At 47.4% G+C, this 13475-nt stretch overlaps 1 protein-coding gene across 2 annotated transcripts; it reads left to right on the plus strand.

Annotated features, from left to right (window-relative positions):
• The first annotated feature begins 1467 nt into the window (after positions 1-1467).
• Positions 1468-13469, plus strand: LOC135376476 (uncharacterized). Of its 2 annotated transcripts, XM_064608990.1 has the most exons (5): positions 1468-1706; positions 6788-6923; positions 7941-8319; positions 9910-10199; positions 12781-13469. In XM_064608990.1, exons 1-4 carry the CDS (start codon positions 1532-1534, stop codon positions 10192-10194), a joined length of 975 nt encoding a protein of 324 aa, XP_064465060.1. In that variant the 5' UTR covers positions 1468-1531; the 3' UTR covers positions 10195-10199; positions 12781-13469. The 2 variants fall into 2 exon arrangements, with proteins under 2 accessions (XP_064465060.1, XP_064465061.1); XM_064608991.1 differs by lacking the exon at positions 12781-13469 and having other exon boundaries at positions 9910-10214.
• Positions 13470-13475: the final 6 nt, after the last annotated feature.

The following is a 13475-nucleotide window of genomic DNA, read 5'->3' on the forward strand; positions in this document are numbered from 1 at the left end:
GTGCGGTGACGCTGTGGTTAGGCCTAACCGGTCGCCCCTAAGCCTTTTCCCCGATGTGTACTGTTTTCTCCGTGCTGTTTAGCAGTAGCGGTTAGACCTTTTCCACGCGCTCTGTCATGCCTAGACTTGTTGAGCAGTGTTGCAATTTTACCTGCCGCTAGTATCTTGTTCTCTGTCTTTCTCGCATAGAGCTATGATTGTGGCGCCATCTGGCGTGATGCCTTGCAACTAGGTGGCCACCTTTCGTCGATATCTGCAACTACCCGCCGCCAACAAGCAACATGACGGTCGCTGGTCGCTCGGGTGTTCCGGAGCGGTTTCTTCGCCACGACATCGTTGATTCCCGAATAAATTGTTTCTCTCCACTCTATCTCTATCTATTTTTTTTATGGACACAGGTTGCCGCCAACGCTCAGCTTGATCTAGACACGAGTTAGCTGATCCCCAATTGGTGTGGTGACACCCTGGAGGGTGCTGATTAATCTGGGGTGTCCCAATTAACTCTAATTGCACATTAAATCGTGTTTAGACCAAGATGTGCGTTGGCGGCAGTCTGTGTCCAGTCATTACTACTTACATTCTCTTGCAATTATCTTGCAAATCACCTTTAAATCACGCTCCAGTGTCGATGTTTACCTGAAAATAACATGTTTTGTGGTCCATGTTAGGCCTAGCAACAACAGCAATCACAGGTAAAATTGAAAAAAAGCGCTACGGATTGCCAAAAATTTGCATTTTTACATACTTTCATTCATGTACACACCTTTGCCCATTCTCGATTCAATCATGTTATGTTTTATAGTCAAAATACGTATAATACCGGCAAGCTGTTCCAACTAGCGGTTCTATCTGCCAATCAGTTCTGCTAGCATGCACTTCTGCTTCTTCTGCCATTCTGCGTCTTACCGACATGCCCCTCTCAATTCAGATGGCGCCGTTAAAAGTGGACGCAAAATCCATTATGTTGCTTGGTCGTCAGGAAATATCCAATTCAATCCAATCCAATCCAGTTTCCCGAAAATGTCGGTGCCCAGCGAATACAGATAATTTATAGCTTGGATAGCCTAGGATTAATATATTGAACTGTATTTTGCCTCATGATTGGCCAGAGAGCTTCAAAAGTGGGTGGGGCTCCAGGTATAGGCAGGTCCCATTAATGGCCAGACTCCCTTTGGCATACACGGCACTGGGGAGAGTGAGAAATGAGCGCACGTGGCCTGTGGCGCGCACGTGGCCTGTGGCGCTCACCATGTGTAACGTCATCGTATGGCTTCTTTTCTGCCGTTGTGTTCCTCAGTTTATGTGCTGTCAAGACGAAAAAAAAAAAAAAAGATCATTCAAAGTAGCAGCTTGCGGCATCTCGATCCTTTCGTAATTTCGCTTTCGCCACGGGCTCTATAACGATGTTGCATCGCCGCAGAGTCTTGTTTACATGACGGATGGTTTGGAAAGAGTCCTCGCTGACATTTGCCCTGATTGCAGAACTCGTCCCGACGCAAATGAGACATAAGAAACAACTTCTGAAAGTGAGATGAGGTATTGTCTTCGAAATCTCAGAAATGTAGAACGCCTGGATAAGCAACAGCGTTGGAAGTACGCGTCAGCTAAAACGCAGCAGCTAGAATCAGCAGACACAGCTCGGGGAAAGTGCGTTGGCCGTTATGCCGTCGTGTGTACGGCGAGCATTCTTCGTGGTGCTTCTACACGTAAGGTTTTTTTTTTTTTTTTCTTCTGCATTCTACAGCTATTGGGGTGCGTCAGTGTCTGATACAAGAACCACGCGCTCGTAACTCTATACGGAGAGAATACGCCGACGCAGGTTGCATGATGCCAGCAAATGCGCTGAGTTAGCAAGTATCCGTTAGCACTGTCTATACATTGTTTTATGCTTTTTTCTTGCTCTTCGCGGTCTTAACGACCGTACGCGTTCTCCGTTTGAGGTATAGAGACTCGTGAACTCGCTTCACTGCCCCGCAACAACGATAGTATGTTTAAAAAGATGCAACGCATAAAATTGACCGTGCTACAAGATCAACTGATTCTGAGATTTTGTTTGTCCTTTCTATGTTGTTCCAGCCTCAGAACATCAGTTTCTCTCTTGTTCAACAGTTGTCGCTTGCGTGGATCCCCTTCGTCTGCATGTGTGTATGAGTGAGCAAAAATGTAAGAGTGAAAGGAGGATGAGTGAGAGAGAGAGGCTGGTTTGTCCCTGGAGATAAAGCAAAGTTTGAAGTCGCTGAGAAGGCGTATTAGCTTAGCTGAATTGGTAGAGTCCTAGACCGGTAATTCGGAAGATGTGGGTTCGAATCCTACAGCTGAGCTAACCTTTACAGTGACTTTCATCTTTCATAGTTCATTTCTTGGGCACTTTGTTTGGTTGACTACATTTGGTTTTCACGAAGGTTCTCCACTCTCAAGCCCGCCACTTGAGTTCGAAACCCAAAAGCAAGTACACTTATTTGTATTCTATACTCCATCTCTTTTTCTTTTCTTTTTTTTTCTGTCGAGTATTGGCAAGTAGTCATAGCATGACTACTTGCTGACTACTAACTGACGACGTACTCGCCCGAGAAGATTGCGGGACTTCCGTCAATTACTTCCTGGAAGGTTTTGCCACCATTCAGGAATGCTTTGGACGATGTTTAATTGCGGGAAATTCATTTTTTCAATTGATCTTCGAAAATTGCTATGTGGCTGTGTTTTCTTTTTTTCACAGAAATATGAAGTCCTTCATGGATAACCACAGACCCAACAAAAACCACGCGTAGTATCGCAACAGAAAGAGTCGAAAATTTTTAGTAAAGTTTACGCTTTAGCCCTGCCTGCTCGATTGTCGAAGAGCGCACGAGATATGCGGGGAGAGGCGAAGTTTTCTCGCATCTTGTCTTACTTTTCTTTCCCCTGCTTTGACCTTGATGCTGGTGACAATCGTCTTATCACAAAAAAAAAGTCTTATCACCAAGAAGGCAGAAAGTGGGGACACTTCCTCCTCCAGACGCACATTTGGAGCGCGCTTATTTGCGAAAATCAGGTAGGCTGGGCTAGAGCGTGATTTTTACTCTTTTTTTTTTTCGACTATTTCTATTGCAATATTGTGCGCAGTTTTTTTTGTGGAGTCTGCAGTCATCCGTGAAGGACTTCATATTTCTGTTTAAAAAAAAGGTAAGTAAGTTTCGCTTGGCAATTTTCAAAGTTCAATTGAAAAAATAAATTTCCCGCAATTGAAAATTGTCCAAAGCCTTCCTAAATGATGGCTGCAAAAGTTCCCAGTTAGTAGATGACGAAAGGACCCAGTCCTCCGGCGAGGAAGGGATTTGCCTCAGGACAGAAGCCGCCGATATTTCGAAACAGGGACTGTTCTTCTTCTGGGCACCGTCCTCATCATTGGCATGGTATTTAAAGGGTTTTGCGTGACGTGTTTAAAGGTTCATGGGAATTGTGAGTCAACAGCTCGGAGGAGTGCGACATGCGACAATTCGCATGAACCTTTAAACACGTCACACCTAACCCTTTAAATACCATGCCAATGATGAGGACGGTGCCCAGAAGAAGAACAGACTCTGTTCGAAATATCGGAGGCTTCTGTCCCGAGGCAACTCCCTTCCTACATCTCTACCGGTTCGCTGGATTTCTACCCATCTAAGTCCTCGGGCGAGTATACGTCACAAGTTAGATTTTTTTTTATCACTTTAGGTGAAACACCCTGTACATGTGCCTTGTGTGTGTTATAGAGCACGCTGTCTGGGCCCCCTACTGGCTCAGCGCACCGCTTCTTTTTCTTTGTATGTGTGTTTGAGAGGGGCAGAGAGAGAGAGACGTGAGGGGGCATTATGCACCGCTTGCAGCCTGTCGCGACCAACGAGATAGAAAGGTTAATAGAGAGATAAAATGGTTAAAAAGCAAGCGAGCTGGTGGCTAAGATCCATGACGAAAACCCGAGACTGGGAAAAAAACGAAAAACAGACGACACAACACAAAGTCTCAAATTTTTCAAAGTCTCAAACAACAATTTCAAAGTCTCAAACAGTTTTTGAGACTTTGTGTTGTGTCGTCTGTTTTTCGTCTTTTTCCCAGTCTCGGGTTTTCGTCATGGAGAGAGATAAGCCGGCAGCCATATTTGACGCCACCCCGGATGGCGCCATGTTGACCTCACCTCGCCTTGTTTGCAAATGGCGAACGTTAGGGACTCCTGCGGTGAGCGTCCTTGCTCGCGTACGTTTCGAAGTTCCGTGGCATTTATTGTTTCCGTAATGCCGCCGCCAACTTTTCCCCACGCCTATACGGAAGAGATACCATACGACAGTCACAAAACCGAACCGTGAGATGGTGACATGTACGAATAAGACCACCGGGGAAGTCACTGAGGCCGGAAGATGGGGGAATTTGGAAGGTCGCGTGTCAGCACCCATCAGTCTTTGGTGCAGTCTTATAAGGAACTGGCGTTACAGCGAATTCAGCGATCGTTTTCGTGCAGAAAAGGTTGTACTGGCTCCAGCATGCACGTCCCACGGCCGCTTCAATCCAACGTGCGCCGTGCACTCGCGTTTCATTGGTCCTTCGGTTCGCTCTTCGTTCGTTTTTTGCCTTGACAGAAGGAGGGCGAGAGAGAAAGGAGAGGGTCGCCTACTGGCATCAACGCTTGGAGCCTCGTCAAGGCGGTTGCGCACACTGTTCCCTCTCTAACTCGTTGGTCACCACACGCAGGTAGTCCAAGTCTGACTAACTGTACGACCGAATCTACTCTTAACTTGTAAACAGTTGGCTGCGAACATTATGGTGTACCGGAAAATCCGGACGTCATAAAACCATAGACGGACCAGGATGGCGTTGCTCGTAATCGTGGTTGGTTTGCCACGTAAGGCCCCTACACCGGTGGTTCTAAACTGTTTTTGCTATATTCACCCCTTCTGCTGTTCATCAAAGCGTTAAGCCCCACATTAACTACAAAAAATTACTCACTCGTAAAAACGTATTTGTTGTCCATGACTTGAAAACCCGAGACGAGGTAGGGACGAAAACAGACATACACAAACACGGTCTCAAACTCTGAGCTGAGTTTGAGACCGTGTTTGTGTATGTCTGTTTTCGTCCCTACCTCGTCTCGGGTTTTCAAGTCATGGATCGTCACCACCAGCTCGCTTGCTACCTAACTTTCCTTTCGTTTGTATTTGTTGTTGTTGTTGTTGCTTCTTTCTATAGTTTCTCGAAAGTATCGTTTGTGGGCAACCCAAAGGGAAAAACAACGTCGGCAAAATGCCGGGCCGATGTGTGCTTCCGACCTGAAAGTCGTTGGGCCGCCCTTGCAAAAAAAAAAAAAAGTTGGGCCAAGCTTGGGGACTGATACTGGCCTACCCGGCCCGACTTAATACTGCCAACGTTGGACCTATAACACCAACATATAATACCATATACCATATATAAGACCAACACAGGGCCAGTGTAGAGCCAAGTCTGGGCAGTAGCCGGCCCTTTGTCGGCTATATGGCTCCAGCCATTTAACAGCACCGATTAACCGATTAACAGCAACGATAGGCCAACTATGACCAAGCTTGGCAATAGATAGGATCTGTATATCGGTCTTGATACGGATCTGTACCCTGGCCAAAGACTTGCCAAGCATCGACCGGCCTGAAATGGGCCAAGTAGGGCCAAAGCAGTCGCTCATATTCATGCTCAATTGTCTCGCAGCGTAGGGTATTTTTGTTTGTTGCTCATAAGTCCCACAACGGACAGTGAGCACGGCGTTTGAAAGCACAAAAAAGTCCCACAATGCACAATGCGCGAGCATTTCAAAGTGCAAAACATAGAGAATGGGAGGATCATAAAAGCTACCAATATGCCCGAGACCACTAGAATCAAACAGCTCACAAAGAAAAATAATTGCATTTCTTTCCTGAGGAAGAACAGGTACTATACACAGGTTGTCTCGCGAGCTTTCCACAAATTCGAGAGTCCTGTTCGCGTGCGAGTCAAAATCAAGGGCGATGTGTCTAAGTTTAATTCGACGCGTGCACAAACAATACTGAAATGAGGAATTGCTCGTCGTATCAGCTCACCCGAAGAGAGCGTCTCTGTTTCTTACTGCTGTTAGGTTCAGACAATCACTTGGACCAATCGAAACTCGAACTTATACCATTCCGCGTTTCCCTCTTCCCAAGGCAATATCCCGAGATTGGACGAAGTTTTGCAAGGGCTTGGCTGGCCAACCTAGCCGTGCTTCGCAAGTACTTGGCCAGCGAACTCATTTCTTGGTACAGCTCTCCCCGCTGGCCGACGGCTTGCCAAACCTCGTTCTGCCTATTACTACGCAACATTGCGCCAACGTCGGATGGCCGTAAGAGTTGTTGGCCAACTGTCATCCGACTTTTTGCCAGCCGTCAAAGAGTATTTTCTTTCTTTTTGTTTGGAGTAGCAGCTACATTGTTTTCGATTTTGTTTGCAGTGACGGGCCGATATTGGCCCGCCTTTATTATGCCGAACTCGCAATAGCACGCCCGCGACACGTCGCACAAAGTTGTGACGGCAAAAAGTCGTTCGCCAACCATCCACTGTGAGCGACATCCGACGGACATTGGTTCAAGGTGCAATGGCCGACTAAGTCGCTTGCGAAACCAAAAACCGACCACTGGCCGATGGTTGGCAGTCGGCAATTTCCACTTCGGAAGACATCCATTTGATGGTCGTCATGTCACCGTAATTCCTGTATGAAACTGTTAGAACTATGAACAACGATGAACAACCGTTCAGAACATTGATAACAACAACATTCCTTATGCTCGAACTACAGGTAGTGAAGCTTTCTACCTGAGGAACGCAGTTCAGAAGTTCGTTGATGATACGGCAAAAGGTACAGGAAGTCAAGTGGAATGGTGGGACATATCTGCGAGGCAAGACGAGATCAAACTCAACATCGACTACCACTGGTATGAATCATCAGGTATCATCACCTGCTTACAAGGTTTGCGACAGGTCGTCCCAAGTTATCCCAGATGAAGGTTAAACGCGTTTCTTTGCACCGACGTGAAACTATTTTTATTTTTATTTTATTTTTAATTTCGTGTTAGCGCCGCGAAGCAACTGTGGCTATGAGCGGCGTAAAGACGTGAACAGATGGAGAGAGGACAGCTGGTAGGAGTGGGGGACGGGGGGGGCGACACGAACCTGCGTTGAAAGTTTCACAGCAGTGAGGGTAATAGAAGCGGAGGAAAAGGGCACCGCGAATACCGAAACTCGTGCGGCTCTGACGTCACAGCGCACGAGGAGTCACGTGCTTACGGCTGCCAATAGGAATGGACGCAATTATGGGCTCCGCGACGTTAGGCGTTCTGCTGGGGAGTGCGTTCGAGGGCCTTGGGTACGACACGCAGAAGAATTCCGCTTTCCTCAGTATTCTTGCGTGCAGTACAATGCGTTCATAATGTAATGAACCACACCTATGAAAGTGTCCACACTCCTTTAAGGTCGGTTCAATACGTATGAATGTGTGGATTATATACCTCTCCCTTTCGAACGAGCGATAGCTTGCGCCACCTAGCCTAAAATTAACGCATAACTGCGATTGAAATTACACCAGAACTATTTACGCTCCTTGCGTTCCGAGTAGAATTAACTAAATTCACTGGTAGAAATGCCTCCTGGTGATGAGGCCGATCCGTATCATTTGAAGCGTAGAAGAGAGGTTAAAATAGATCAGATCATATACTACGCAAGGATCACCGATATTCAGTCAATATTGAACGGCAGTTGCCGGCTTTAGACCAATAGCGCCATGGTTCACAAAATCCTAGGAAAGCCACGTCGATAAGGTCGCAACATGGCACCGATTCAACCAATCTCGAGCCAGCACTGAGCCAACGTACTGTGCTACCTGGGATAGGTCCACCACCACCACCACAAAAAAAGCCTATGCTTCTTCTCTGATATCTCACACCTACTTACAGGTACAAAGTAGACCTGACGGCAGGGACTATCATGTATGCCAACCCAACAGTGCAGAAGTCCGTCAAAGAACTCTATCAAGAGGACTTTCCCAACGATTCTGAAAAGGATGGAGCATTTGTGCTAGACAAGAAACTACCCGTCAATAACAGGTACTCCTGGAGCACAGACACTGCACTGGAGTCCAACTATCTGATCAGGGTTAGCGTATCGCCCCCTCCTAACATGGGCCTGACAAATGACGTGAAGGAAACGTTACTTCTCGACAAAGATGAATACAAAAGTGTGGACGTACCCATGGAGTTCCAGGCCAGTAGAAGCGAAGTGGTGCATCCAGGCATGACGCTCAACGCAAGGGTTGTCGTCAACGAAACTGTTACGGTGAGCTGGCATATATAGCATACTCTTAAATAAGGTTTAGCGTTGAAGCCCTTCTTCAGGTTTCTGCTGATGGTCAATTCAGGTAAGAGGAGGTCGCACGTGCAGTTTTTGCATGCATCCAGCTGTGAAACTTGCACATCGGTCAGCATTACGGAGCTAGAAGACGTTACATCAGCGGTACTGCATTTCCAAGCAAGCGCCAAAATGTTGTGAAGCGGTGACTACGCGAACCATTTCGCTCGCTGCGCCATCCCTCGACTGTAGACGACGAAGTGCCGGCTATGATGCGCCGTCTAAAAGTCCGCAACCAGAATAATGTCACCACTCTCGCGCTGTACTATATACGCGTACCCAGGGTAACTACTACGGACTATTAGAGTTCTATAGGAGTTATTGTGTCAAGACGAATCCGTCGTCGAATATCCTGGACGGGCGCAGTCTGACAACGGTGGCTGTATACGTTTCAGTGCAGGAGTCCTAGTTCATTTTCTTCGACATGCAGGCTGACCTCTGATTTTCCATGCAGGATATATAACGCGAAACCTGGTCAAACACACACTTAGTTAAACACTTGGTCAACATTCGGAAAATGAATATACTCAAGACACCGCGCGGGCTCTCGTTCTGAACACTTCAATCTCTTTGGTTACTTTCATATATAACTAACCCAGTACGTGCCGACCCGACAACGCGAGCACACCCGCCCGCTCTGGGTGGTTTTATGCACCACTGCTGCTTCAACAGCGAGCTTGCGTTCAGTCCTGGAACCCATTCGTTGTCAAGTTTAGGTACAGAAAAGCTACGGCACATGAGCAGAAAGTACGTACGTTGTGTTAATCAGAGTACATAACGATCGACACACAGCATATTCAAAAAACTTATGCTCCCTCCGTTTTCAGATTGGAGGCCATGACTGTACACAATGTACACACAATGTATCATTGCATGACATATGAATACATCGGTATTGTATGGAAGGGCGTACGCTGCGCCATGTGTGTGCGTTCATAGCGTGGGTGCTCACCGTCTTCTCGCTCCTCAGGCAGCCACGCGCTATTTCTTCGCCTAACCGATCATATGGATACAACGACGCACACTAAACATCAGAGTAGTTGTTAGACAACAACATCCTAGTAGTTGCAAAGTACACTCTTAGAAATGAACTTCGCCGCATAGCACGCTCCTAGAGCCAACCATCATCTCGAATGATATCGTTATCTGTCCTGATTTGCTGAAAACGGGAGGCGTACGCCATTTTTGTGACAATTATGAACAGCATAAGTGTCACAAAAAAGGCGTACGCCTACCGCTTTGAACAAATCAGGGCACATAGCGATATCATTCGAGTTTATTGTTGGCTAGGAGCGTGCTATGCGGTGAAGTGCATTTTTAAGCGTGTAGTCTTAACTTGTGCGGCTGTAATGTAGTTACACTAGTAGTTGAACTACAGTTTGACGCAGTAGTTAGTAAAGTTAAACTACTAAGAATGTAGTTAAAGCACACCTCTGGTCTCATAGCACTTAGTCCGATAAACGACATTATTTATCTGATTAACTTCGATACCAACCGTCTGTCCCTTCCCCATTTCAGGAATACCCTTGGGCCGTTGAGGTAACCATCAAAGGATGCATAGCTGTGAAATATCGGCAGCCGGTAGCTGGGAAGCTGCTGCACTGCTACCCCGTGAGTAACCTGGTGGCGCAAGAGAAATTACTCACACGCACTCCAGATCCCAGCATCGTTAAGTTTACGGCAAAGGGCAAGTTCTCCGCCGTTCAGCATTCGGGTATCAAAGTAGAAGTGGAGGAAGAGGATACTGGAGCGATCGACTGGGGACCGTCCAGCGATGAAGAAGATGATGAAGAAGAACAATAAAACACGTAGGTTATGGTGAACTATACAAAGGCTCACCTGAGCAATGCGCGTGCACTCCTAAAAATGAACTTCACCACGTAGCACGCTCCTAGCCAACCATCACTTCGAATGACAACGTTCTCGCCCCTGATTTGTTGAAAACGGGAGGCGGAGCCTATTTTGTGCTCATTATGCACGGCACAGGATAGGCTCCGCCTCCCGTTTTCAACAAATCAGGGGCGAGAACGTTGTCATTCGCAGTGATGGTTGGCTAGGAGCGTGCTATGTGGTGAAGTTCATTTCTAAGAGTGTGCCTTGTAATAACGTGTGCGTCTCACCCACGACCTACTTGATTCATATCAGTCATGATCCGCGAAGGTGATCACAGCCACAGGGTGGCTAACTGCGCTGTTATCGGAGAGGTAATCCTTTCAGCAGAACGGTTCTCTACCGTGTGGCGCTGCCACTTTCTTAAAAATGAACTTCACCACGTAGCACGCTGAAGGCCAACTATTGTACAGAGTGATACATCCATCACTTTTGATCTGTGGAAAGCGCCGGGCGTACGCCTTTTTGTGACAATTAACACGTCTGCATAAGTGTCACAAAAAGGCGTACGCCTCCCGTTTTCAACAAATCAGAGGAGAGTGAGATGTCATTCGGGATGATGGTTGGCTGGAAGCGTGTTATGTGGTGAAGTTCATTTTTAAGGGTGTAGGTCTCCTCCTTTGAGCTATTTATGCATCAAATTCAACGCAACTCAAAATGGTAACGTCCGTGCCATCACCATGCACACTACACCACCATCAACCCCCTTCCAATCACCATGGACACCATACACCAACAACACGTTTTCTTACTTCTTCGTGACCCCCGTTAGATTGTAAGGATCAGATAACAGCTATCAGCGAATGCGTATGACCTCTCACCCCGCGAGTAGTCACATGTGCGACATCTCCATAGAGTATTCTAGGAGGAGGAGGAGGAGGAGGAGTGTCGGTGGGAGGAACCCGAGAGGTCTGCCTGCCTGATTAGGCGGCATGTTTCTCGGGAAGGGAAAGGTGGTGGAGAGGAGGAGAGGAAAGGGTGAAGTGGAACACCGAGCGGAATCCGCTCGGGGGAGGATTGCTGCGTCCATGGGCCGACTTCAGGGGAACTGTGCCGGCATACGCCTATTACACATCTGAGGGAAACCCAGGAAAAACCCCAGACGGCACAGCCGGCCCGCGGATTCGAACCGCGGACCTCCCAGTCTCCAAGCGCACGCGTTACCGCTGCGCCACCGGAGCTGGTTAGAGAGATAGAGTATTCTAGTGGAAGAAAAAAGCAAGAATATGAGAGGAGGCGTATATCGCGCACTTAGCAGACGACACCGTAATGTCCTTTCCTGTTGTCTGCTACGAAATCATGTTGTCTGCTACGAAATACCTTACGGCTGCGCCGTAGGATATTTACCTCTTAGGATCACCTCGGTTATGGAGAAAAGGATGGGGAAAAGGACAGCAGGAAGGAGTGGAAGGCAAGTAGGTGATGGTAATCAATGACCTGGGTCGTCTTCAGGGTGAATTGTGTGTCGATATATCATCGTATTGGAACCCGGGGAAATCCTCAGACTGCACGGCTAGCGGTAGGATTCGATCCCACGACCTCGTTCAGCATGACCACCACCAAGCGAACGCTGAATTCATTCGGCGCAGGTGTCTGTCTGTATCATTGATACATCTAATCTCTACTGCCGCAACCGTCAGAGCGATATAAAGGTATTGGTTCAAGCACATCCTGGAGGCATTTCCTTTCTCTCGGTTCTGTATTTTTTTTTTTTTTTATGAACATATCTTTTCCCACCCACCCCCCTGGAGGTGGTGGTAGTTTTGACGGAACGGCTTCAAGTAGTTGGCCACACTCAAACGGGCAACGTCACGACTAACGCAAAGGGTACAGTGCGTCCTTGGCCGACTTCACAGCCGGCACCTGAATTGGAACGCGGGTCACTTCCCCGTATTGGCGCAGAATGCCGTCACCGTAGTTATGCATATATCAGCAATTAAAAAAAAAAGTGTCAACATCCACATCCAACAGCTACCACTGAAATTCCCGTTGCAAAATCGGGTTGTAGTTCGTTACCGGGAGCACTGCCTTTTATAAATTAGTGAAAGCGTTTGAAAGGTAAACATCGCATACAAGTGAAAGAAGGTCATATACTGAATCTAAAAATATAAGAATTATAAATTATAAAATTCTGTGGACTAAAAGTTTATATATATATCTATATATATGTGCTAAAATGCACAACCCCATCTGATGCACTTCTAGCGCAGGAGAAACACGGGAATGCTAAGCCTAACGGATTCGAAACTTGTCATCTTGCAAAAGGTAGGGTCGCTAGCAGGCGATAAAATTTAAGTTTTATACGTTTCACGCCATATACGTGGGTCATTCCTGTTTAATTTCGTTCCTAATTTGCTCCTGCTTCAGGTGAAAACATATCGTTTACCTAGTTATTTCCTTTGGTTACAAAAACGCAGTGGTCCCGGTAACGACCTACATCCCACAATCGTAACCGCCCTGTAATCTTTTCGTTCTTCTCCTTCTTCGTTTTCTCGACAGTTCTCGAGCGTTTGGAGCACGGAAGCGATGGCCGTCATGGCGGATAAAAAGGATGACGAACGCGAAGAAGATGAACATGATAGCACGTGGCTGTTTGTTATTTGTTGTACCTCGAACCATGGAGGAAGGCAGGGACGAAAGATCATGACATCCTAGATTTCTTGCGCGCGTCCTTTCGTCCAAAATTGTAGCAGGTACGACGTTTGACCCTCCTGGTCTCAGCAATGGGAGGCGTTCACGGAGTACCTGAGTCGCCAGATTTCGGCAAGAACCTTATGATGGAACTGCCGGGCGTACGAACTGCATCGAAACGAAGCACCGCAAACAAAAGCTCGGGAACCACGGACGATACACTGGACAACTGGAAGTTCGTGCTGGTTCCATCGAGACCCCAAGAATGTGTCTCGTGCAGTTCCACTGACGTCCCACTGGGCGCTGCTAGACGTACATCACGTGGGGTTACGACGGACGCGCCGGAAAAGTCCAGTGATGGTAACTGCTCGCCTATGAGTCCACCAGCAATTCCAGTCAGCACCAAGGAGGATGGGAGTGGCAAGAATCCTGCTGAGTCATCATCTCCTTCCGAATCACTGACTCCCTCCCTTATCAGTACGGGAGAGCACCAAGCTGCGACGCAAGGTACGTCGCAAGTATGCTTCAACGATACCGCCCGCAAGTGCATTGTACTGCGACGC

The sequence above is a fragment of the Ornithodoros turicata genome, unplaced genomic scaffold (genome assembly GCF_037126465.1).
Source record: "Ornithodoros turicata isolate Travis unplaced genomic scaffold, ASM3712646v1 ctg00001117.1, whole genome shotgun sequence".
Taxonomy (NCBI): Eukaryota; Metazoa; Arthropoda; class Arachnida; order Ixodida; family Argasidae; genus Ornithodoros; species Ornithodoros turicata.